At 37.7% G+C, this 27,007-nt stretch overlaps 1 protein-coding gene and 1 long non-coding RNA gene across 2 annotated transcripts in view; one reads left to right on the plus strand and one right to left on the minus strand.

Moving 5' to 3' along the window:
- The window catches only part of LOC146433303 (uncharacterized), a 61,308-nt gene that overhangs the window by 4,616 nt on the left and 29,685 nt on the right, over nt 1–27,007 (plus strand). Inside the window, exon 2 of the long non-coding RNA XR_014854042.1 lies at nt 15,550–15,701. This is a non-coding gene — a long non-coding RNA (uncharacterized LOC146433303). The remainder of the gene's footprint in view (nt 1–15,549; nt 15,702–27,007) is intronic.
- Nucleotides 984–26,958, minus strand: AGTR1 (angiotensin II receptor type 1). The gene is made up of 3 exons (XM_085069485.1): nt 26,827–26,958; nt 22,159–22,276; nt 984–8,567 (listed from the first exon to the last, which is right to left on the minus strand). Exon 3 carries the CDS (start codon nt 8,512–8,514, stop codon nt 7,435–7,437), a length of 1,080 nt encoding a protein of 359 aa, XP_084925611.1. The 5' UTR covers nt 8,515–8,567; nt 22,159–22,276; nt 26,827–26,958; the 3' UTR covers nt 984–7,434.

Genomic DNA, 27,007 nt, shown 5'->3' on the forward strand with positions numbered 1-27,007 from the left:
TAGGTGAAATTTAGGGATATCTCTACCCATAGTAAATTTGTTCTGGATGTCATTGCCTCCATGGCTGTAAGGGGCCAGGGGAGGGAATTTTATTTTGCAATAAGTGATAGGTGAAACTGGATTCCATTGCTGTGCTCAGAGCACACCAATATTCTGTGCGAGTTTGTAGCTGGACTTTGTTCAGCTGGACTATTCTGGAACTTTGCAGTGTTGATCAGCTTCTCCTGTGACATAAGTGGATCATCAATCAAATGGTATGTCAGGAGAGATAAAGGCATGTTCTATCCTGGAATAACCTTGTCAAAATGATTGAACTAGCCTGGCAGAAAATTTAGCCTTTAAACAGCTCCAAGATAAGCAGTGAAGTGTAAGGAAAATCTTATCTTGCATGAAAAGTTTGCAGTTGACTTTTGGGCCAGAGTTGAGGCCAAAATTGCAATATGCCTTTGGTCTTTTGGTTTTTTTTTTTTTTTAATGTACTGGGTACTTTCTAATGTCTTGAAGGTATTGTGATTCAGTTCCACATTTGAATCAAATGCATATTTCTGGATCACAGTACTGAATGTTGACATTTCTGTACTGATCTTTCAAGCTCTTAAAACATATTTGATGTGCACATTAGTGGTGAATCCCTCATGAAAAGATTTGTGGGAGCACATCCCTTGGTAGAACAATATCTAGGCTTGAGCAGTAAGTACAGTGTATTTTTTCCAATAAATGTTTAAAGTCCTCTTTAATTAACAGGATATTGAATCACAAACATTGCTGATTTAAAAAAAAAAATCAACTGTAGAAGTTCTGGGATATAAGATGTACAGATAATTTACATTTTCCAGAATCAAATGTTCATGTCAGACTCTGGTTCTGCTCCATGTTTCTGAGTTAAAGCTAAAAACACAGTAGGTTTAGTGAGAAACAAAACTTGAGAGAAACAGTCTAAATATATGGTGTGAAGAATAAGTTAAACTGACACTTATTTAAAGTTATTTTGTATTGTTTTAATTTTTTCAGTATTTCAAAATACAACCAGCCTAATGTAGATGGCTCTGTGAAAAATGCTTACTGGTTTTGTAGTTGTGTTAGACAGAAACCTGTTGAAAATGTGGTATTTTCTTTTTAAACAGAACAATGCATATCTGTTGTCTACTCTCATGTAAAAATTACAGATGACAATATAGAAAGCCATCATAGACAAGCAGAGAAAATAAAAAAATACCAGAAATAAAATTTTTCAGAATTTAACATGTAAAAATGGCACTGTATAGTACAGTCTAGTATACAGATTATGCCTTTCTACTGCTTCTTTACATTTTTATCTCGAATAATTGTATCACAAAACTCAGGTTCAAGGTTAGCAATGCTCTGGTAGGTGACATTGTATCTCATGTACATTTATTTATGTCCCGTACTTTGAAAGGTATCCTGCAAATCATACACATGGCCCCACTTTATAGGTGCTCCTGTGCAGAATGTGGGCTTTGGGCCTCCAGTCTTTTGTCATGCCTGGAGATCTTTTTTCCCCAAAAGAAACAGTGGCAAAGTGGCTGCTAGTATCTTACATGTATCTGTTAACTTAAACTTCTCTGTCTATTCATTCGTCAGAAATAGCCAGGTTTGAATTTGTTTGAGAATATTAGCTGGAGATGCTTGAAATTCTCTAATTCTAATTGCAGTTGAAATTGCCTTTCAGCATTTTTTCTTTTTTTCTTTTGATTTGTACTTATTTTGCTGACTGTGATTAAAAAAAATAGTTTTTTAAAGTTTTATTTAATGGCTGGGTGAATTTTCTTCCCAATTCTGTATTTGTTCAGCAACCATCTTTGCTTTCCACCTTATTCTAACAATTCTTCACCTCTGATTAGGCTGTAAAGCTCAAAGGCATGTCTCTGTCTCTCCTCCTGCACCAGGGCCTTTGCTTAATTGTAGCCTAACAATGCTACCAGTATGTAAAGCTGCCAAAGCAGAAAGCTGAGGAATAATTAATATATGTGGAAAATAAGTTATGCCATAGAAAAGCTAAAAGAATTTCACAAGCCCAACCTTCAACTCTTTTTAACTTTGTTCCAGTATGGGACACTGTAAGACACAGTATGAAGTGGGGTTTGCTAGGAATATGCAAGATTAATTCTATTTTATTTTCATACAAACTGGAAATGGCAAAATCCATTGCACCATTCTTTTCAGGGTCAACCCCTCCCATGATCCCCAATCCCCTCTTATTATGCTGGCAGCTGATGCTGTTTCCACTGAAGTCACAATACAATGTGGCACTGCTTATGTTCTAAGGAAGTGGATATATCTACATTGACTGCTCAGCTACAGGCAGCCTGAGTCTGGTTTTTCAGGGCCATTATTCATAATGAATTGTGATCCTGTATTTAACACAATATTCTAGATAACTCCATCCCTAAAACTAAATTTCATTTCTAAAAGGTTAGGTCTAAATTTGGCTTTAAATTCCAACCTGTATATAGGAAAATTAGCAATTTGCTAAGTCTCCACTCCCAGTAAACTTCATTAGTTTAGCCTATTCTGGGATACAGAAATGAATTACTGAACTGCTGTTCTACATGTGATTGTGGAGCTGGCTGGGTATCCTCTCCATTATGAACTGCAGATATAACCTGTTCATCTCAAAGATTTAAGGGAGGGTTAGGATATGGGCTAAAAGGAATAAGGAATAGTGGTATAAAATGTTACAGCATTAAATAGAAATACTTGGTAAAGGATGCTATTGCCTAAGAGATATATATATATGTATATATATATATATATAAAACTATAGTTATAATAGTGTAGTAGTTACAATACAGAAACAGATCTTTTTGTTTTGCATGGTTAACACGGCAGCAGAGATGACTTTCACAAAGACATTTATTGATGACCTCTATGCTCTATGTTTTTAGTGATACTTTAAACAATAGAAGTTTTTATATAATTGAAGTAAACTTCTACAATATAAAACTATCCCTATTGAAATAGAAAACATTTAACATCCACCACTTCACAAATTACAACTGCACAAAACCACTGAAAATACCTAGTTTTTGTTACTGAAATTGTCAAGTACAAAGCTGCAGACCATGGCACTAATCCCCTAAAAAGATCACTCAGTGCTGTTCTCAGACATGATCTGATCTGTCCCTATCCCTCGAGTGCCTTGTCTCATCTGCAGAGCTCTCTGTTGACAATGAGCTTGACAGCTGGGCTGTAACATTGAGGATTTGTTAGTTCAGCCTTGGCTGGGAGGTCGCTGTTGAGGAGGACTCAGTGACTGATAGAACAACCCTCACTTTGCACAAGCTGGTGGGATGAGTGTCTGGCCGAGCTTATAAAGTGGTGTAGAAGAGACCCTGACCTTGTGAGCGGTGTAAGAATGGTTTGACATGTTCCAGATTGAGCAGGATGTTATTAAGAAACTTAAAAAGTCTCTCAAAACTTTCTGAAAGATTTTACTAAGCTGAAAGATTTATTCTTTTTCTGTGTGTTTGTGTGTGTGGTTTCCCCCCCCTAGTCTGCTGCAAAACTAAAAATAAATATTTACATTTAACACTTAATATTTCCAAATTCAGCAAGTCCCTGCTTTATCACCAGCCTTCTATCACCCTCTCCCAAATATTTGTGTCTCCTTTCAGTGGAAAATTTCTCCCTGGGAATACCTGCATTTTGGTATACTTAAAAAGGAGATCAGGTTTATCAAAGATAAACCTTTGCTGAAGCTATTTAACCAAAACTAAACCAAACCTGGAAAAATTACTGTATTCTCTGCTGCTGTCACAGTTTCAGGCAGACAATGGAAACTATCATCTAAACAAGTAATGCTGGAAAAGTAATGGACTTTTGGTCTTGTGCTTACTCTGCAAACTCTTCATTAACAATGTAAACAGGAGGAAATGGTTAGATCAAGAAGGCAGATTAATCCCCACTGCATCTGTAATGGTTTTGTTGGAATTTGGGCTAACCAGTGTGGATTGTATAGTATGATTTTGGATGGGCATGTAATGGGCAAGCAAGTAGAGAGCAGAGCACAAAACACGAGTCATATAAAGTACTATTGCACAATAAATAGAAATAAGTATTATGTATGTACAGGTCAAACATGTGATTTAGTAATTATTCAACAGAAAAAAGGTGTTCATTCAGATAAATACAATCGTGATGGAACAGGAGTTGTAGTGCCTGTGTTTAGGGTTATATGCTGTTTCCATTAGTACTGACTTGAGTTCCTCACAACAAGAGAACACAAGGATGGACTAAGAGTTTGTAGTGTTTTATCATCCTAGGAATGAAAAGCACTATGGATGCTCCTTTTAAAAATAACTGCATACTATTGCATATCATTGAAGTTTGTGTTCTTTAAGGTAGTGGGAGTTCATTCTTAAACACCTACAGCCAGTTTTCTTTTGATATTAAGAGGGCTCAACCAAAAGATGGCAAAGTCATATAGAGCCAAATCTTCCTCCCTCCTTTGTTAGCACTAAGTAGGTCCTTGTACCAAAGAATATTCTGGCCATCTCCCACCTGTCCCTCAGTAGGGACCACATGGCCAAGGGTCCCCAGTGAAGCCCAGACTGTCCCCTCTCCCACGTGTGCTCTGCCTGCCACACACACAGGTCTCCAGCACAGTGTTTTCAGCCTGTAGGTGGGCAGGGGAGGGTAAGGCTCAGCAATAATGTGTTTGTCAGCATCTGCCTTGGTTGCAGGTACATGCAAGCATTATTTAACAGCAGCCTTGCCCTCCACTTTCTTTGCCTAGTGATTCAAGGTCAGTGTTGTCTTCAGAGCATGTCAGCTGCAATCCCTTCCTACCTTTCCTACAGTAACATAGCTGAATGTGTATGTGTGTGCTTTTTCCCATGACACAAGTAGGCACAGGTGGCACCAGGAGCCTAGGATACACAGCCTTTTAGAAATGCAGGATCTGGCATGAAATGATCAAGATCAATAACTCATGGCTTTGATTTTCATGTCTTCTCTTTGAGATAGCTCTTGTAGTAATGCAATCAACGTTTTGCAAATGAGCTACCTATTGTGGTCACTGGGGACACTTGGTTTCAGTGACCAAAGGGATGAGCAGGTGATGAGGAAAGCCTTGCTTAGACCCTATCAGGGAAGTTACTGGCTTACCAGATGGACAAGTTTGTGTTTTATTTATAAGAGTTTTGCCACAGGTGAGGATCTTCAGATCCATCAAGGTGGCAGGGAAATGTTGCTGTTTCTTCCTATTACAACTTTTGAGATGAAAAGCAAATTTGTGGCTGCATCCAGCAGGTGGCAAGCACAGCACACTGGATTATGGCTGAGCAGAGATGCTTCTGCCAGGGGAAGCTCCAGATGCTGTTCAGCATGTGTGTGTGTGTCCATGAGCAAAATATACAGATAAATGGCAATCTCTGCCAGTCCTTTGTCAGTTTACAGACTTCTGGGGCACTGCTCTTGTTCTGGGTGCTATTGATAATCTATGGGGTTATTGCCATATTCAATTTAAGCAAATGGCTGCCTCACATGTAAGGATATAAACTAAATATAAAGTATTCAGTGTAACAATTTAAATATGTCTTTAAATGACATATTTAAATGACATTCAGGCTTCAAATGTCTTGCAATTGAATTAACTCAGAAGTTTTAATGAAGGAGCTTTTTTTTTAATACACAGCTTTAGAAGTTGTGATTTGTCACAGTGCCTTGTGACATATACGAGTAAACACATTGCTCCCATTTTGCAGCTGGAAGAACAAATGCAAAACTGAAAAAATCCTCCTTAAAATACGTGAATGAAAGAGCAGGAAGAATCCTAGATCTGATTGTAGTCCCTTTTTTTCCCCTTAGAAAGTATTAAATTACAGAAACAACTTTTTTGTTCTGTTTTGATCTTGACCATCAGAAAATAGGGATGATCCAAGCACTCACTACTTGAGACAAAGCCACATTAGATGTATAATTCTGGAGATTACAAATACTGAAAATTCCAAAGGGGTATGTAATTGTCTACATGATATATATAAAGTTTTGGATTTTTTAAGTTTTGTAATGTCAGAAAGTATGTACGAACTCATTTATCTCTGAGGACAATAAATGGGTGTGAATCAAGAATAAATATCTGCAGCTCATTATCTGAGGTAAAAAGGACACATATGAGAATATCATTAGTTGAAACTTCCTACAGTGCTTATCACCTTTCCCCTCCATTTGTATTGAGAGTTTGAGCCAGAATTTTGTTCTGATTTATGCTAGTGTAAATCTGAATTTGTTCCAGACAAATAAAAAAAGGTTCTACAGGGAGAAAATACCCTGGGCATAATTTTATATGGGGAGAGAAATTCCAGAAAAGCCAAGAGTAAAGTTTGATCTTGGATGTTTTGAGATGTTACTAAAAGTATTCAGTTCAACTGATACGTGAGCATTGTCACATTTTTTGCTTATCAGTATATGAGTTTACTTTACTAAGCAGAAATTTGAAAATCTAAGTAAACTTGATCAGTTGGTAACATCTCTCACTGAGTGCCCTGGTTACTGTACAAAAACACTTTGATGTTTTCTGATCAACTCTTTCCCAGAACTCATGTTTTCAAATACAGGATTGTACTTTTAGTCACACAGAGTATGGAGTCAACTCCTTCTGTATGTAAAGTTCTTCAAAGTCAGTGTGGCTTATCGTGAGGAAAGGCTGAGTGAACCCCATTTTTGTGTGCATACATATAATAATTTTTTTAAACTACTATAAAAATATTCACTGGGATATAAATTTACATTTCTGAAGCAATGTTTGAAATGTATGAGTAGGAATATAAATCTAAAAATACATTTATTCTATATTTAATAAATCTGCATTTTATTGCATATATTATTATGAAAAAATTGCCATTAAAAAGAATAGTAGCATAAATCAGAATAAGACCAATTTCAAGGACCTTAAATTTCCATTTGAATTTAAAATTGGGCATCTATATCTAGCATATATTTGAAAATATATTATAAATATGATTATAGGACATTTATGTAATTTAAAAAACCACCAACAAAACAAGCAACAAAGCTCCACTCCTTCAACAGAATAGCTCACATATACGCAAATCAGGTTCTTCATATTTCATGTAATTTATACAAGCTTTTCCTTTTAAAACACCTGTGAACTAAGTTAGGAGTTTTCCCTCCCCTTCTTTCATAGCTCCAAGCAAACAGCAGGATGCTGGCAGGAACCCTGACATGCCTGTCCAACACTTCCACTGCTTTCAGTAAAGAAGAACAAAATGAAAATGATGTCCTCTTTACAATGTAAGGCAAAAGGCCACTGCTAACTCTTTACAGTATGATTTCTCTGAGATGATCCAGTGTTTCTGCAATGAGCTGTGATGTTCAGGACCGCAGATGAATCTTGTCATTCTTGCTGCTTCGCACGCTAGGCTGTTCACAAGAAGCGTTTCGTGAAATGCCTCAATTGGTGTCGAAAGGCCCAGCAGTTTTTTTAGTGTGCAAGCGGATGTTTTCTGGTGGCCGATAGGAGAGGGAGCTCATTTTAGTTGTTAGGCTTGGATGTGCACTGACATTCGGTGGGATGTATTTTATTAGCTGAAGGAAGTATTTTTTAAAGTTTTTTCCAAAGAAAACATAAAAAAAAGGATTCAGACAGTTGTTAAAGTAAGCGATACAAATGGTGAAGGGCATAGCTGTATCCACAATATCGGTGATTTTGCAATCTGTTATTACATGTAACTGAATCAACACATCCAGAAAAGTGAACACTTGATGAGGAATCCAGGAAAAGAAGAAGAAAAATACTATTGCCACAATCATCTTAAAAATATCATCATTTCTTGTCCTATTTTTTTGAATTTGATATGCCTTCTTCAGAGTCTTCCAAATCAAGGTGTAACTCGTTAATATGATCAGAAAAGGAATTAAAAAGCCCAGCAAATTTTTGGACAAACCTAATCCTACCCGGAGCGTCGTGTTATTGCTTTCATAGCGAAACCCGCAGACGGTCATGTTCAAATTCTCAGCGAAGAATATGTTGCGGTGAATGATGACGGGCAAGCTGGCCACGCCGGCCAGCAGCCAGATGGCGATGCAGGTCACTCTGGCCACAAACATGGTGCGGCGGATCCGCGACTGCACGGGGTGCACGATGGCCAGGTAGCGGTCGATGCTCAGGCACGTCAGCAGGAACACGCTGGCGTACAGGTTGAAACTTATCCCCGCCGATGCCAACTTGCACAAACAGTTGCCAAAAGGCCACTGGTACTCCATGGCCGTGTAGGCAGCCCAGAGAGGCAGAGTTATCAGAAAACACAAGTCAGCCAGCGCCAGGTTGAGAAGGAAGATGCTGGCTACTGTTTTTAGTTTCATGTAGCAGTAAATGACGATAACGACCAGGCTGTTCCCGAAGATGCCTATGATAAAGATGATGCTGTAAACGGTTGGAACCATAATGTAGATGTAGCTGTGCCTCCCTGAAACAGGACAGTCAACGTGGATTCTTTTAACAGTTTCTTCAGTAGAGTAGTTTGGAATCATCTTGAACTCTTCAGCTATACCCTAGTTTCAGGGAGAAAATATGAAGGTCACACCTGGGAGGGGAAAAGAGGAAGAAAACAGTATTTGTGATAGGGATTAAATTTAAAAAAAAATCTCAACTAAATGTTGAGTTTTTGTCAAAGCTAACACAATTTGTCAATGTCTTTGGATTTTAAAATGAGCCATCTTCAAGTGTTTTATCAATCAATTTCTATTTTAGGACAGACTTTGCAGAGTAAAACAGAGGCAAGAATGTTAGGAGTTGGCTGAACATTTTTAGATTCTTTTTAACATAAATGAAATCTAAAACACCTCTTTCAATTAACAAAATTCCAATTTAAAATAATACTGGTTAGTGAACATATGTAAAAAATAATAAGAGAGACTGAAAATAGCAGATAACTATAAATTCAGGGGAGCCTTTAGATTATTTTCTTTCCATAAATAGGTGACCTATCTAATGAGCTAAGTTATTCAGATATCTTAGACACTAAAGTTAAGCACTCTGAATACTAATTAATTATGTAAATACAAACTGCAATGAATTAAGAAAATAAGTGACTTTAGATTAGGTACTCATTTGTATCTCTGAGATGTACCGCTAGAATTTTCTTTCTATACATTGAGCTTAATTCTTTGAGACAATTTTTACATCACAGAGAAAGACGAAAACACTCACACAATCTAGTAGTGTGTTGTACCAAAAATACCTTAAATATTCAGAGGTTACTTAGCTCCCCATCTGGCTTGGAATTATGGTATTTAACCACTAGTGAGGGAAAAAGAATCCGTGAAAATCCAGACATGTCCTGATCTGTTGCACATTAATAACTGTACAAAGAGTTTAAGAAGGGTGCAAAAGGGAGCAACAGTTCATATTACTTTTTCAGTTGCTAACAAAATTTATGTATCCAAAAGCTGAAGTTGTATTTCTGGACCATATTAAGTGTATAGCAAGGATATGAAATCTCCTTTTACAGGGCACCTGTTTGGTTTGCCAAGGGCCTGTGTGTTCTGCAAGAATAATTTCCTTATTAATGACTGATGACTTTAGAAAGCAGGTAATACAGTGTAAGTGACTCTAATATTAATTACTTTCAAGAGTCTACAAACAGTCTTCCCTGAAAAATAATGGATATTAAAAAAAAAATTAAAAACGGATAGTTGTTATTGCAGAGTAGTGTTATTGCTGTTTGCAGGATCCTGACAGCTATGAGCCAAACCCAACCTGTGCTGCTTCAAATGAAGGTTAACTGAAATAATTTGGCTTTAAAAGCAAAACAAAGCAAGCTCCAAACAGCAAAGAAACCATTTATAAATGTAAGACCCTGGGCAGTAGAGATGCATTCAGAAAGCATCATTCAGATACCCATCATTATGGACACACCAGCTATGTTACAGATGTGGCTGCTCATTACTTGAGTGGTTCAGCACTGATGTTCCTTTTAAGTGCAGAATGCCACTGAGTGTAGTGCTTGACTTGGTCATGTTGGAAGACAAATCTTATTACAAATGGATTGTGTTTTTAATAGGGAAGTGAGGCACAGATTTGTTTCTGCAAAGCCCACACAGGAAGTCTGAAGTGGAGCCAAAACTGCCTACAGGTTGCAGGCAGCATCTTGTGAGCGAGGTCACCCTTTGGCTCAGTGTTTTGAAGACTTGTTATTTCTCTGTGTTAGCTCATGTTCTTGTATATGCTTGTATTAATAAGCTGATTCATTTCTATAAAGCTGGGAGGGTCATTTCAAGATTTAGGTTCTTGATGATTCTATCAAGTTTGGAATATCTAGTAAAATACGATTAGTAGACCATTTGTCAAGATGTGCCTTGCAACACTTCCCACTCTCTTCAATTAATTCTGTGAATTGTTGCTTCAGGTGGTATAGATGTCTCAAAATCACATCAACTATTTTTGCCATGTTTAAGAAATTAAAATGTCAAGCAATAGAGCTAACACAAAGAAAGGTTCACCATTCTGAATACAAGTGGCACTCTAGCACATTCTGAGCAAAACTTGGCTTTCAAACTGTGCCAAATCTCAAATACAAGTTATTTGGCTCTGTGGAAGGTCAGGCTATCCCTAGAATAGGGAAACAACAATAAAAAGATTTCAAGATAAATCCTCTTATCTCACCCCCTGGCTATGAAAGTAATTTTGACAGTAACTGATATGTTCTGCAACATCAAGGTCTGGCAATATTTACTCTGTCCCAGCTACATGCTGGTGCTGCATGGTCACTTATAATCTTTGCTCCCTTTTATACCCACTAAAATTACAGCCCAGAACTTTGCAGTAAGAATCTGTCGTGAAGTTTCCACTCAGGAGGTCACCTGTGCAAGTTCTACTGGCAATAGTGTAGATCAGGCCCAGTTAAGGCTGAACAAAACCTTTTCTCAGTGACAAGATTAACCAGTCCCTGGTATTATTTGGCTCTGTGTGGACTGAGTGACAGATTCAGTGTCTGAGGATGAATATTCCCTGTTTGATGGAGTTTATTCTGTCCAATGGTAGATGCCAAGGCAATTTTCCCATGGTCTCTTCACACACTCCTTCAGTGTAGTGTGTTGTGTTGTTTTGTTTCCAATTTCCCTTTTTTACCCACATGGTGACCTGTACTGTTTCATGTCAGTAGTAGCTTCAGTTGATACTAATTAAGAGCATATGTTCTTTCAAGAAAGAGTAAGAGTGATTCTATTACATTTTCAGAAATGTGTTAAAATAAACAAAAAAAAATTGAGTTGGGAAACTTGTGCCTGGCACTCAAAGGTACTGAATTCCCTGAGCATATTGTGGAGTGCTTGAGAAATAAAAAAAGGTGGAACAATTCCCATGAAGAATCAGGAATTTTGTCAAGAAATACTACTATACCTCAATCTCCCTCTGTAAAACTGTGTAATCCTTCCGGAGTTAAAGGTTTTGGTGCAACACTGAAGTCAGTAGAATTGTGCAAATGATGTTTTTCAGTTTTAAATTACACTAAGGAATTACAATCAATAAATAAAATAAATTAATCAATATTTTCAGTAAGTGAAAATGAATCAGAAATACATAGTGTGGTTGCTTTTGGATAAACACATATGGATTGCCATCTGTGTATCTGAAAACAGAATGTTGCTGTGAGAATGAACCTCATAGAGCTGTACATTTGAAGCACAGTTCAAATTTCCTGGAAATTCTAAAGTTTCAGAGCTAGCCTCAGGTGGATCTGTTTCCTTGAGCACAACTGTAACTTCAGAGCATTAGGAAAAGCTTCAATATAGGAGAATATATTTGTTTTGGAAGGCATGGGCCCATGGCAGTGCTGAGTGGTGAGACAGGACCACTGTGTCAATGTGAATTCCTTACAGGCAATGTTTTCTTTTCCATAACATGATTTTTACTGTTATTCTCACTTGCCACAGTTTATCTTGTCCCAAGATCATGGCTGTAGACATTTATGCAGAGTAGATACTTCTACATAGGAGGAGCTGCAGATTCGTTTAAAATGTTACAGAAATAGATGGCTGGTATGGCTTTATGCTGCCAGAATTCAACCAAGCAGGTTAAACCACTGGCCAGTTAAATGCACATATTGAAGTTGTGTGCATTGATAATTCCATGTAAAGCATCTAAAATGACCTGTGTTAACATAATGGTAATTGGATCATTTTAAGGCTGATACACAAGGAGCTTTTTCTAAGAGGATTGAATTGATGTGACTGTGAATGGTGTGGTGACATCAAGCTCAAGCAAATTATCTGGTGAGCAGCAAGCCCCTGTTCTGAGTTACTGTCCTGTTTGACCTTTTATCTTTTTTAATTACAATGATTACAATAAGCCACTGATAATGAAATGCTTGAGACTGCTCTACCAACTATTATTTAACACTCCATTCATTGCTTCTGTTGGGTGAACATGCATCTTAATTAAACTGCCTGTGGAAACAAGGAATGCTGGGCTCATGCAAGGTAAACAGCACTTTGCCTACTGAAAGATAGCACAGGCTGTGGCTTTTTGTGAGAACTTCATCAGCTATAAACAGGTAAGCAGGTGTCACAAATCATATTTTGAAAAAAAAATGTACTTCATATGTGCTTTGACAAAGACTAAATAAACTCAGGCTGACCAACCCTGCCACAGCTTAGTCACCTTATCATTAGGTAATGTACACTTTCCTTCTTCTAACAGTAGGTGGATTATTTGCTTTTCTTACAAATGAGAAGATATTTCCATGTTTAAGAGGATGCTGCATTCTATTTTTACATAAAATTATTGCACAGGGAGAAGAGAGAATGAAAAATGTTTGGAACAATACGTTCAGTGTATTAGCTACGTTTATTTCTTTCTTATAGCACAAACTTTCCTTTGTCTTAAGAGTTTAGTCCCCTCTTTCCTGATTTATTCTAAGTACTAAGGAAGTAATGACACTTGCACAGGCTTTTAGGTTTTTTTTCTATCCAACAGAGTAACCCTTTCTATCCTCACGGCCTTAGTGAATAGAGCTACTTCTACCTCATATGCAGACTGCGGCATTTTCTCTGCTTTCCTGGAATTCCTGGGCAGTACCACTGTGAAGCCACAGATTTACCTTTCTCCTAGCTCTTATTCATTCTGCTAGTTGTAACACTCTGTATTCCCCACTTATGGCTTTCTTAAATATCTTTAATCCAGAGTTGATAGATGGATTGGAAAGAGAAATACAAACAAGGTATATAGTTCAAACTGTGGTGCCATTACAGTGTGCTCTTGTCATCACTGCTGGTACCTTCCACAGAGGTCACCATTTGAGTTTGTGGTAAATGACAATAAATCAAAGTATTACTGAAAAGGGACTGTGATAGGTAGTACAGCACCAGACACTGTCTGTACCTCAGCTCACGAACACCAAGAGCAGAAAGCAAACCTCAGAAGACCTGTGTTAGCAGCTGTCAAGCTGGCTGTTGCTTTGCAGTTTTGGATCAGGAGGTGGTCTGACATCAGAACAAACAGAACTTGCAGGACTTTGTACTGGCCCTTGCATTTTCATTGAATAACTGGGCAACTGAGGCTGTTGATTTTGAGATGTTTGCTTCACTTATTTAATAGTATGTATCTTTTAAATGCACTAACCCATATGTGGGTTCTTCCTGCCTTCCCCTTGCATGAGCTCAAGCTGCAAGGGGACTTCACTTTTACTGGCTTTGTATAGCTGGAAATAAACTAACTGTGATCCTTTTAGGATCTGGTTCTCTATAACATCAAAAGCTAAGTTGCTTACTACTTTTTTGTGCTAGCAGAGGAGCAGTTGCTGTCACCTTGCAAATGTGAACTGTTTATGTACTCTGACCTTCTCTGTAAGAACTTCTCTGTATTTATTTCCTCTGGCACACTTCAAAAGAGTCTGTCCTTCTGTAGGGTGGCTTCATAGTTTATTCTGAGAAGAATTAACATCTCTCTTCTGTTTGTTCTCATGGACTACTCTCATTAATTTTCTCTTCACTTCCCAAGTATCTTTCAACTACTCAGTTTCAGTCATAAAATTTAAGTGAAAAATGACAGATGAAGGGGCTTTCTCCTCTGGGAAAAATCAATGCTTGTATAATGTCTGAACAGTGGAATCGGGAGGGGTGTGTGATTTTGAATTATTATGGGGGAGGAAGATACACAGGAAAGGAACACAGTTAAGCATAGTGACATTTAAATTGCTTTGAAGTTAACTCCTATATTATAGATTTTGACCACTAGAGGTCTGTATTTCCTACTTTAAAATAAGGGAATTGCTATGTTTTATATTCAAGTGCCACTACTTTTCCAAATACCCTTTTGGTTCAAGATTATTTAAGATGAAAACATAAGGCAAAATACCCATCATTGTACTACTGTGCTTATGTAATTATAATGTACCAGACTGAACTATTTTTACTTTATTTTAGCATCTATTAGCTTCTATCTAATTTCCTATATTCTGCCACATTCCTAGTTTTGCAAACCTTAAGTCCAATTCTTGCACTTTTAAGTCTAAGATCCTGATATTTTATTTTTTTAAAGATATATGCAACCTAAACTCTCTCTCTGATCCAAATTAAGAATATTTTCAAAGAAATTTCACTTTAGCAATGCAGGTGGAAAAATAGTGACACCTACTCATTCAACTAGGATTATATTAGATCTAACTAGGCATGCTGTTAATCATACAGCTCTTTTTCCAGATATCAGCCAATTTTGAAGGAAAATATTTTTTCTGTTGAAAATGATACTTCAGAAGTACTCTTTTTTTTTAAGCAACTTAAAGGACTTTTAGAAATTGAAAGGTAACATGAACCTACGCAGTTTGTCATCCAAATGGTGCATATATTTAATGAATTGTAAGCAAGTTAATAATTTGAAAATAGAAGCATATTTAACAATTTTTTACACCACCACTAACCCCCACCTTTACTAATATACTTGGGTTTGTCATTACATCTTTGGTCAGTGCCAGTGCATGATGCTGTTACTCTGTTTCAAATTAAGTGTTTACCTAAACAATTCCCTAAAGTAAGGGCAAACAGCTTTTAATTGAGATAGAGCAGGAGGGTTGTTAGTGTTACGATGACAATTATTTTATTGAAAATAGTAGATGAACAAACTAGAACTAGAAAAATGACATCAACTCTACTGTCCTATGGCAGATGAGTTGGACTAATCAGTATCTTGTCCTATATTTATGTCCACAGTGTCTGTGTATCTCTGTGCACTTACGGGATGTTTGGGTACAAGCATACAATGTTTATATATCCAAGCTGCTAAAAATAGGAGCATTTAGAGAGAACAAAAGTGATATATAGAGACAGAAAACCAGCTAGCAGTTGGCTACATCTAAAATGATGAATAAAGAAATTGAATCAATTATTTGCACACTTACATGTTGTGTTAGAAAGTGATGTGATAAAAATTGGCCTAAGTGAAAGGCCATTTTGTAACCACTAATTTATGAAGCTGTGGAGCGATGAATAAAATCTATTAAGTATATTTTTTGGACATTAAATGCTAATATTCTACAGTGTAAGATGTGACAATTTTCCTTCTCTTTTTAGTAATCTACAGTGTAATAATGTCGCAGTTATAATGCCAGCAGTTGCAGCAGCAGTGAAAGTTTGGACCATTGCTTGCATATACTCTCACAGTACTTACAGAGTCCAGAAACATTGGAAATATCTCTTCCTACTCCTCAGCTCTTTGGACAAAGGTAACTATAACAATTCCCAACTTATGTTATGTGGTTTTTTTCCCCAGAATCTAGGAAACCCTGATGTACATATTTCTATAAAATTTTTATTTGTAGATGTTAATGCCAAGGAAGGATTGCTCAACTTCGCTAGAGTTTCTCAACCTCACTAGAACTTAGGAGTTTAGTGAATGCTACCATAGCAATGATTGAGGGTTTTTTGTACAAAACTTGTTGACTGACAGATCCACAGGGAACTAATTATAGATAGCCAAAAGTTATTCTGTTGAGAGTAAGTTTAATTCTTTTAGTTTATAGGTTTCATTTTTAGGATTCTTTAGATTTAAGTTTCAAAGTAAACATTGATTTCCTCTTAAATACACATAATTTTGTTTTCTCTGCTGTTAAGGGGAAGGAAAACATTCTTGGGTTCAATCCATCTAGAACTGGACTCCAAAATACTGAAAGATTAACCACTGTCAACATGCAGTGTGTTTAATCTCTTGTGGAAGATCAGTGGGGTGGTGGTTTTAGACACTGCTGGCTCTGGCTTGACAGTGCACACCAGATATTTTAGATTTTTCTACCTAATTTTCTGGTCTCTTTTCTCCCATTTATCCATCAGAGCAATCTCTGTTTTCTTTCTTTGACCAAGGCTGCATGAATGTGTTGCAAACTTTCTGGTGTTTAACATGTCTTAGGTATTACATAACCTTAAGAAATGGGGATATAAAATTATCCTCAGTGCAGTAACTTGAAACAGAAAACATAATTAAATAAACAAAGTAAAATATATTTCTAGCTTAATAGTTCTATTTCAGTACTTCTAAAACTAAACACTACAATGTTAAGCTTCAGAAAAGATGATGTCTGAAAAGGGAATCTCACTGTGCCCTGTTGCCTTGGTTGCTCTGTCTTGACAGAAATGAGTATCATCTTTTCCTTATCTAAGTTATTAAACCGATAGCCAAACTAGTTTTTAAATATGAAAATTAGTTTTTATAGGAGGAGGCAGTCACTGCTCTTGTTTATAACACAGGGTAAAGAATTGCCTCTCTCTCTAAAAGAGGCTGAAGGCACTTAGACATTTTAAGTCTTTGAAATGAGGGCATTAACTACCATCATCAATCCAGCATGGATCTTTGCACCTCTGCTCTAGCCATTAGCTTTACCAAAAAGGAAGCTTGGCGCCCTTCTGGGAGATAAAAATGATCAATAATCAGCAGGCTAACCTATTGTGTGCTTCTCATTACGTGGGGGAGGGACATGTCATCTCCTCATATTGTTAATAATGTCATTTAAATAAATGAAAGACAAAGTAAAGGTATTTCAGAACAAGGTAGGACTACAATTTCTAGGGTTTTCAGCACTGACAGGAAAAGTTTTTTGAATAGCAGCACGATGTACTATTTTAGTATGAATACACATTTTACTGCAGGTTTTTAACTTCAAATTTGATGCCTGGTTATGAAGTATCTTTAGGGTATTTGGAAGTACCTGAAAGAATCAATAGTTAACAAGAATTAAGCTATCAAATCCCAGAATGAATAAAAATGAGATTAGTTTGAGCTGTGAAAGGTAACATGCTGCACTTACTTTCTCTGAGTGATAGTAAATGAATGGATTAACACATTTCCTTTATTGCAGTTGGAATTGCCTATATAAAATATAGTGTGTCCCATGTGATTGTTTTTAATAAAAGACAGAAATAAAATTCAGGTTTGTTGAGTGTGAGTGCAATAATTTGATGAATTTTAAGTTTCTCTTCTGATATCTTAGTTCCATGGAATAAGAAGTTTTAAAGTTTTTTTGTTTTTTTTAAATTTAAATTAATTACACTGCATTGCACATCCTACACAAATGTAGCTTCTGGATACCTAATCCCACACCTGAAATTTCTCCACTGCTTCCATATGTAATGAACCATAAGATTCTATCATGAATTTCTCCAATCTGAGAAATAAGGGAATTAATGTTAATTATGGTCTTGATCCAGGTTTCTATTTTAGTCTTATATTAAAAATGCTGTGGAGAGGTGAGAAAGAAAAAAATTTACTGAAATAAAAAGCACTGCTGCAAGCACACCTTATCGTGGCCAGTTTAACAGCAGAGATCAGGTACAATGAGTGAGCTATCTCACCTCCTCTCACATCATATATAAATCATGATTTGGCTTGCTGGACTTTTCATACACCTATTAATCTGTCCTTAGGATTACATGGTCCTCTTCACTGAAGTTTGAGAGTTCCTTCTTCAATATGCAAAAAATAGTAGTAACAACTGTTCTTGCTGCCCGACTTGTAGGAGAGATGCTATCACATTGCTGTGATTTCAAGCAAGTAGAGTTTAAAAAGGGGTACAATACATTTTATGTGGTGTTTTGAGTATCACTGGTCTCTGGTTGTTTCTGTTCTTGCTGGAATGAATGTTAGTGCATCCAGCACTGAAGAATTTTTAAGTTTCATTGTCCAGATCTTAGTCTTAGTCAGTGGTTGCACTGGTCCAGCAGAAGGGAGCTATCACCTGGAGAGTGGCCTTTTTGGGGGGAATAAAGGCTACTTCCATAAACTCACTATAATGGTAAGACAGAGCTTGCTTATTACCTCTAGCTAAAAACAGGTGAGATTTATGTAAGTTTAAACTCTTGGTTGTATTAATGGTTGTTAATAATTTAGCAGAAAAAGGGATTTCATGCATCTAAATTAGAAATGATAATGTTCTAAAATGATTAATGCACGAGTGACATGCCCACAGCAATATGCAATCACTGTCAGAACCTCTTCTGTTGCTGGCAGAGATTACAACAGAAAATGGAACGGAAAGGCCAAAACTTGATTTGTTTCCTCATGAACCAAATCCCCTACTTCTGGGAGAAAAGGATTTTTCTGAATCTTTGACCTTTTTCTGTTTTACAGCTTTACTGTGAAAGACACAACTCAATCAGTGGTGTTACTAGTATAAATGTACCAAAAGTGATGTTTTAATTAGATTACTGTTGCTCCCTCTAGGCAAGGATGTTTCTAGGAAGAAGGGTAGGGGACACAGCTAATCATTTTGTAGACAAACTTGGGAGGTGATAGCAGTTCTTTGTGGAATTTCCAGTTAGTCCAAATAGAGGTTTCCTTGCTTTGTCCAGGCAGTTTATTTTATTCAGAAACCACAGTGTCCTTTGCCCCTCTCCCAGAGTCATGTAACTTTTCTGCTAAACCAAAAGATGCAGAGGCAAAAATTAACATTATGTATGCACTTTATTTACACTCCGGAAAAACTTTCCTTTGTTAAAGGTGAGATAATAATGTGATCAGCAACAAATTCTGCAAAATAACTTAACTGCTACTTTTCTAGTACAAGGAACTGCCTTTCCATACTTTCCTGTAAAACAGGGAAGGTGCCACCAGAGAGCTTACATAGATTTGCTTCAAGTTGTAAAGCAAATCAATGACATTTTGATGCACATGGCAACATTCTGATGTGGGTTGAAGCCTTACCTGTATGTTAATCCTCAAAAGAACATTTCCCTGCCATTGAGCTGAATCACCAGGCTGGGGCCATGATGAACCTATGAGATTTACAGGCTCAAGATGCAGTCCCTTCTGCTCAATGGGCTTTTTATTTTCACACCCCACTCCCCACCCAACCCCCCTGCTCTCCCCCAAATATAGAAGGAAAATGTAAATTAATGAATAACAAGCTTTAGAAATGCATTGTGCAGAGCAATTATCTTCATCTGCAATGATGGCTAACCTGTCAGAAAGCAGGAGAGATAAGAAACACTTTAAAATTCTCTGCTTCTACTCCAGCAATGGAGAGACCTCCTTCACACAGATTTTTTGCACTTTCTAATCTAATGGAAATTAGATGAGTTGACTGAGAGTAGCTCATGTTGCATATTGTTACCTGAAAATACTTTCCCCCTCTAAAACCTTCCAATGAATCCCATTCCTGTTACCTTTCACCAATGTGGTTAAAGTGAGTAACAGAATCTTTTGCTTTGAGTAATGAAAACATGAACTGAAACACAAACACATGTGCAGTGTGGCACTTTCATGTGAACACAGACAAACCAGTATCATCAAAGTGTCTGTCATGGTAACTAAACCAGCTAATGTGGAAGCTTTATCACTACATTTCCAATACCAGGGCTAGTGATCTCCATGTAACTTCCCACTAGTCAGTGCTACAGCTCTGAGGAAAGCAAAGCTTCACTGAACACTTTTTTTCTGTTGACTTTGTGCTGAAAAATAGTGTTTGTCTTACTGCAAAAGCAAAGGCAATGCATTGTGGATTTCTGTGCAAGGCAATGGATGTTAGATTTCAACACCTTAGTTCAGAGGAAGCTTTGTCTTGTAATTCAGCGATCTGTAATAGGATTTGGTTCACTGTGTCTGACTGAGACACTTGATTACTTTTCTTATTATATAATTAGTTTAGACATCCTTACAGTGGGAAAATATCACACAACGGCAATACCCCTCAGAAAAGACTTTTCTTCCCTAAATGATCATGTTAGGAACAGCCTGGAGGGAAAAGTTAAAAGATTAAAAGCAAAGGATCAGCATGGAGGCTTCTTAATGAATCGCTCATTAGGGTCAGAAAAAGGGAACCAAAGGCAGAAAGGAAAGAAAACAGTATGAGTAACTGGCAAAGTACAAGAGTTTATTCAGACAAAAAAAATCTTTTAAAATGGTAATGCAGCTAAGCCCAAGAGAAGTTAGTATAATTGTAACTATTGGTAGGTATAATACTGAAAGCATAGAGGCCCAATTGTGCTTTCAGTTGCACAAAACTCCTGTTAAGGGCAGATCATTATGAGGACTAGAAGAAAATTTGAGAATGTATGAGTCAATTGAAATAGTGAGTTTCTAAGAGGTTAATCAAAGAGAAGGAAAGGTCAAACATAGACACCTTAATCCATGTCAGTGTGAAAGGTATTATCACCCATGGAAAAACAAGTTACTATGATCCTTAGTGCTTTGTCTGGAAGGCAGCACACGTAATAGAATGATCCCAAAATAGACGTTCTTCCAAATTTGTACAGCTTGTTTCCTGTTTTTTTTTTTTTTTTCCCAAAGTAAAATTTATTGCTCTATTTTGAAAATAAAATTAATTGGTGAACTCTTTGCTGTCCTGAGATGTTCCTCGTGGGTACTGAGGACCAGCCAGAGAGGTAGCAAAACAAAGGCAGCTGTTACAGCTGGAGTGAGCTAATCTGTGATACTGTGAATCAGTGCATCCTCAAGGAAGTGCAGTCTTGGTTCTCAAGCAAACAAAACTGCATAGAAGCCCAGAAAGGGTAGTGCTGTGCCCTCCTAGAGATGCTACATGAGCTTGGCTTTAGTGCTAGGAAAATTACTGTGCAAATCATTGGATGTGTGGCTGTCCTTTACTGAAATGGCTTTTTTTTTGATGTTTAAGAACATGGAACAGTATCATAAAATGTATTTGAAGATAAAATGGTTTTCACCCTTTTTCTTTGAAGTGCTTTTTAGGAAGCCCATGTGAAAAGAAATATTTTTACCTGATTTGAGAAAAACTGTTATTGTCTAATGGCAAGCTGCAAACCAAGAGGAAAACAAAGACAGAAGTCTAACAGCACAGCTAGGGTCCCTGTTTGACAACACACATTGATTCTTGCCCCATGCTTTCCATTTCTGACTGCTGTACATAAAGAAAAGAGCCTGAGGACAGAGAAAACAAACCCTGAGCAACTCCAATGGTAGCGGGACTAACTCCCCTTAGCAGGGGAAGAAAGTAAAACTGTATAAACTTTCAGGCTTGGGCAACAAGAATGGGTGGAGAATGGAGAAAAGATAAAAACCAATAGGAGTTTATAAAGAGCAATATGAAAAGGCAACATATATCCTCTAAACTTAGATTGGGAAGGGCATGAATGGTTTCTCAATAAACTAGCTCAGGCTTAATCCTTGTACATCCTGTGCTGCCTGCTTTGAGCAAAGGCTCTGGCCAGGCTGTGCTGATGTTAAAGCAGAGTTAAATGGAGGCCAACTGCCAACAGAACATTTTTTAGAGAAGTCAATTCGTGCATTTTTCTCCTTGTGTAAGCCCCCCATCATGAAAGTACAGCTGTTCAGTGGTTTTCTGGAATGTTTTACTTATTTGCATGTGTCCCTCTGAGCTCGAAATGCTGAGGCACAGCACTCCTGCTCAGGGTCTTCTCTCCGTTTTCAGAAAACTGAGTGGATCCAGGAATACGGTTTTAATTTCTACTTCTGTTCCTATACTTCATCTACTGATTATTAGATTCCACTAGCCAAGGATCTATCAGTAACTCACCAGCTTGAATGACCTAGAAGTAAAGAAAGGAATAGGTGAATTAGCTGAAATTAGGAGTTTAGTTAAATCATTCTTTGTTCTGGCTGCAACCCAAATTATAGCTTTCACCTCAAACAGAGAAATACTGTCTAAATATTGACCTTGCCCAAATTCAGTACTAGTTTCTTTAGATATTGCTAGTTACCTTTTGCTGTAGCCTGCTTTTTGTCTTGTCTTCAATCATGCCACTCACTGCTGCATTGCCAATCTGATCTCACTTTCCTGCTGTGAGGCTGTCTTCAGTTATTACCCATTCTCTGTGCCTGCAAGAGAAATGCTACTCAGCTACAATAAAAGGACATAAATACCACAAATAGTAACCAAGCATTTTAGCTAGCCTTGTTATATAGTGAATACCTGGACAGTTTTGTTATCAAACAAAACTCAAATGGAATGAAAATTGTAAAAGACACCTGACCAAAGGCCAAAATCTTTCACATGATGGTGCAGCAGAGAATACTAACAGCATGTCATTTGGAACATGATATTTTCCTATCCTTTGTTGCAATTCACTTGAAAGCTCTCAGCAATTTTAGTATAATCCATCATTTATCTGAAGATAAGACCAAAAATGATTAGACCAGCAATTCTATTTCATATGTACTTTGTCTCAAACAATCACAGCTGTTAGGACTTACAGTCAAAATAACCTCTTTTCATTTGTTTGCTACAGCTGAGGAAAAAAAATGTTAAGTATGAGTCTCATAACTCCCATTGTTGGTCAAATTTGTTAAATTCCCCAAAATGTTCCAAAGTGACAAAGATTCTTCCAGGGTACATCTGGCAATTTTAGCATTTTTTTGTTTTCTTTTGTTGGCTAAGGATACATTTCAGAAAATGGTACAGAACATGGTATGAGTGCTCTGAGTACAATGACTGTCTATTGGTGAAAGTGATCTTAAGAGACAAATTTGTTGATGGAAAGGGAACTGAAAGAAATACTGTCATTAGCTAAAGATTACTGGCTTGCTCTCCACTGCAAGGGTGTTTGGGTTCAGAAGGAAAGGACAGAAAATGATACTGTGATTAGTAACTTTAGTATATACAGCCGCAACTGTACTGAAATAGTTTCACTGCAGCCTTTCTGTTCTTCAGGCTGCAGTGTTTAAGCCTCATGAATGAGGTTGGTACATCTTGAAACTCAAAGTGTACATTAGGTTGCCACCTACTCAAACTTTCCAATGCATTTGAACTCATCTTGTGTTTACATGCAAAAATTTTAACTTTTATGCAAAGTTAATTTCAGGTAAGTAGCTGAGGTTCAATGCTCAGCAACAGCAACCTCTTTATTCCTGTTGGTGTTGTGGAAACTAATCCTACAATAGTGAAAAGAACAATGTAAGTCTTCCCTCCATTTCCCTCTCTCCTTAAAAGGGATCCACATTTTTTATTCTGTTTTCAGAATTCCACGACATTTCTAAAAATGTTTCTTTGTAACATTCTGACATTTTAGCTTCTCAAACCTGAACCTAAAATGCACAGGCTGACTTCTTAAAAACACCATTGTCAGTTAGGACTAACTGTTCAAAAATATTAACTGCTATCCAAGAATACTGCAAAATTCTTAATTAATACTTGAGAGGAACACATAGTTAAACACATCTGTATCACTGTGTTTTTGATGGAATTGTTGTACAGCTGAGAGCAGGAGGAACAAACAGTGGCAGTAAACTAGATAAGGCTTGAAAACTGAACCAAGATTACCCAAAGGCTAGAGATTTAGCTAAACCTGCAAAAGAGCCTACAATACAAGCAGGCTGTGTGGGCCTGTAGTTGCCAGGCTATTCCCTGACCCAGTCCTCCCAGCTGTGAGCTCTCAATCTTACCATGCTTGCAACTCTGAAATGATTCTGGGTTTATGATTCTCTTTATGGAGAGAGATGATGGTTGCTCTGTTCCCAGCATTACTGTCAGAAATAGGTGAGGGGAATACTTTGCTTTGTCCATCACCCTTCCCCTGACTTGGCCATTTGGCCATTTTCTTTCATGTATCCAATATACAGCCCAAGCAGATGTATTTGTAGGCTGATAAATCGTGATAACCCATCTCCTCAACTCAGCTTTAGATATATCAAAATTCAATTTTAGTTGATTTCTCCTCTTACTGAGGTGATCTCCTAGAAGATAACCATTAAATTCAGTTAAAAAACCTCACTAGAGTAACCATGTAATGTAAGTCAGGCATAGTATTTGATTAAAGTAATGCATAAATATCCATATTCTCTACCTACATCGAGACTGAACATGACCTTTACAAAGTCACCAAGGGAGACTAGGATATTTGAGATGCAGGGAACATGTCAATCACTCAAACAGTTGGATTCTTCTTACAGTGTGATTAGGACCTCTAAAATCTGGGCAGCAATAGCCACAGGTGAGTTTATGAATACTGCTGGTGACACGAATAACTTCTGGAATACAAGAAGTTCCAGAGAAAAAAAGAGATTTAGTGAGCAAATAAGAGTAATTTGTGACTGCTTAAAATGTTTTCAGTTAATACTATACCTTTGCATAAACAAACTAGGGCAGTGTAATGAAAGTACGTAATTTATGTAACTTTAAATTACCATATTAATTACTGTGTCTGAACAATAGGCAGTGCCAGAGAAAAGGATTACCTAAATATGCTCCTTTAACAAACACAGAGGATAAAATTACCACAGTGCAGAAAACTTTGAAGTAGAAACATGCAGTCAGTGACCATTATCCAAAAGAGAATTTTTTTTTTAATGGTCTCAAACTCTCATGCTTATTTCCATATCAGTCCATACATTTCTAGAAAATCACCATGTTTACATTCTGCATCTGTCTCTGTTTTTATAGTACGACAAATAGTTATATTAAACATATTTTGCAGTATTCAATACAATTAAAGACAACATTATTCAAGAAACACAAACACAGGAATTCATCTTCTCGTTCTAAGAGGACTGTAAAAAGCAGGTTGCTCAGTTGTGATATTTGAAAGTTAAAGGCAGTACTCTCCTCACTTCTGCAGTGCTGTGGGTACTGGCATTTCAGGCCGATATTTGCTGCCTTTCAAACCAGCAACTTCTAGCTGCAGTTTGCACATGCTGTCCAACCCAAGCAGGTACTGTTTCAAAGCAGGAAGGCAGGACACCTTACACCATAGAAAATGGGCACATTTCTGCTCTCCTCCAGTGTAAAAATTAACTCTATTTCCCTCTATTATTATGACAAAAATAAGGGGAGAATGAAACCAGCTACGTTCAAATTTAACGATAAATGTGACTTCTCTTAATTGTACAGGACCACTCTGCTCTCTTAGTTTAGCAATGTGAACTAGGAAGCACTCAAGAATCACAACTGATTTCTCTCTGCTATGTAGTTCAAGTTGTGGGAGGAAAAGTGTGCAGAAATACCACATTCCTGCTGGAAAAGCACATATTTTAAACTCTTAATAATGAGCAAAAGCTGAATTTGTAGGCAGTTAATATTTTTTAAAGGTGCTGTAATTTAAAAGAATACGGTGGCAACAAGCAAAATGGACTGCCATAGTCAGGAGTATGAAACATTTGTCTGACACTAAAACAGACCTAAAAAAGCCTTTCTACATCATCATGGTAATTACCTGCTTCAGGCCATACTTAATCCTCCTATTCAGACAAAAATCTAATCATGTTAGCGCTGTGGGTTCATGCAAATGAAAAGAGAAGAAGCCTCCCCTATACAAAAAATCCCTCTTTATACCCTTATTCTGTGATTTTACTGAGCCCATTTACTACCTTGTCCCATGCTATGCAGCACAACACAATCAAAATGAGTAGTGCTACTTTTGGAAGGGATGGAAATTTACAGTGAACTGTAGCATGCTCTGGGCAGAATCCTGTTGTCTCTTATTGCCATATATCTCACTAATTCTAGGGGTTTTGCAGAAATATGGAAACAGGCGTAACAGTACTGCAGTTTTACTGCTTGTACACATCATGACCTGACAGACTTAGTTACTGATACACCAGCTGATTTATAAGAACATAGGGCTTGTACCTGTAATAACTGGTGACATTAAATTTTTTAATGCATGCAGAGGGGAAGAACAGTAAATATGTTACAGGATTTCATCTGAACTTGTCCAGTGTGAGTCCAAGAGAAGTTTAGAAACCGGTGAGGAAAAAAGAAGGCAGAGAGGCATTTTAACTTTGCTAACTAAAATTAGTCTCTGGTTGTAGATCACTTCAATTCTTGCTCTGTAGAAAAAGGATAGATCTGGTTATGGAGAGTGTATGCTACAATATTTTGATTAAACCAATACTTGCTGCTAACTGGTAGAAGTTGCATTGCCTGCCAGACTGAGAAACTGAACTGTTTGCACAACTCTTAAAAATCATGAGCATCGCTTTTGGAGTCGGATTAATTTCTATCGTGAGCTTAGCACAGCAATAAAAATCTAATTGCTTATCTGATCTTGAATAGAGGCGAGAGGGCTGCCTCTTGCAGGCTGCTGGGATAAGCCTTGAATGGTGCGGTGGTTAGTGCTCCAGAGGCTATGCCTAGTGCAACAGGACGCCTTTGCTTTCTTTTCAAACTGCTGACAAGACACGAGAGCTCACACACGGCAGGGCTGGCAGTCTGTGGGTCACTTAGCCCTCTCTAAAATGACTGTGAACTTAGCGAGCGAGCCTCGCAGGGCAAGCCAAAGCACAGGGGCTTAAGTGGCTGCGCTTCGTCCGGGACTGAGCCTTCCTCTGCTCCATCTAAGCCAAGCGTAAATTCAGCAGGAGGCTGTGCCGCGCTCGCAAACGCTCTGGTTCCCCCGGGCCGAAGGTGCCCGGCCGGGAGGCGAGGAGCTTACCTGTGTCCGCGCAGAGCCGGCTCGGGCGGGCGGCTCAGCCCCAGCAGCGCTCGCAGCGCACCGGCTGGGCTGGGCTAGCCTGGGCAGGGCTGGACTCCGCTCCGGGCGCGCTCCTTGCTGGCCGCACCACTCCTCCCGCTCCGTGCGCAGCCCCTCCGTTTATAGCGAGGGGCGTTGCGGC

This window comes from Lichenostomus cassidix, chromosome 9 (assembly GCF_008360975.1).
Source record: "Lichenostomus cassidix isolate B80296 chromosome 9, HeHo_3.0, whole genome shotgun sequence".
Lineage (NCBI taxonomy): Eukaryota > Metazoa > Chordata > Aves > Passeriformes > Meliphagidae > Lichenostomus > Lichenostomus cassidix.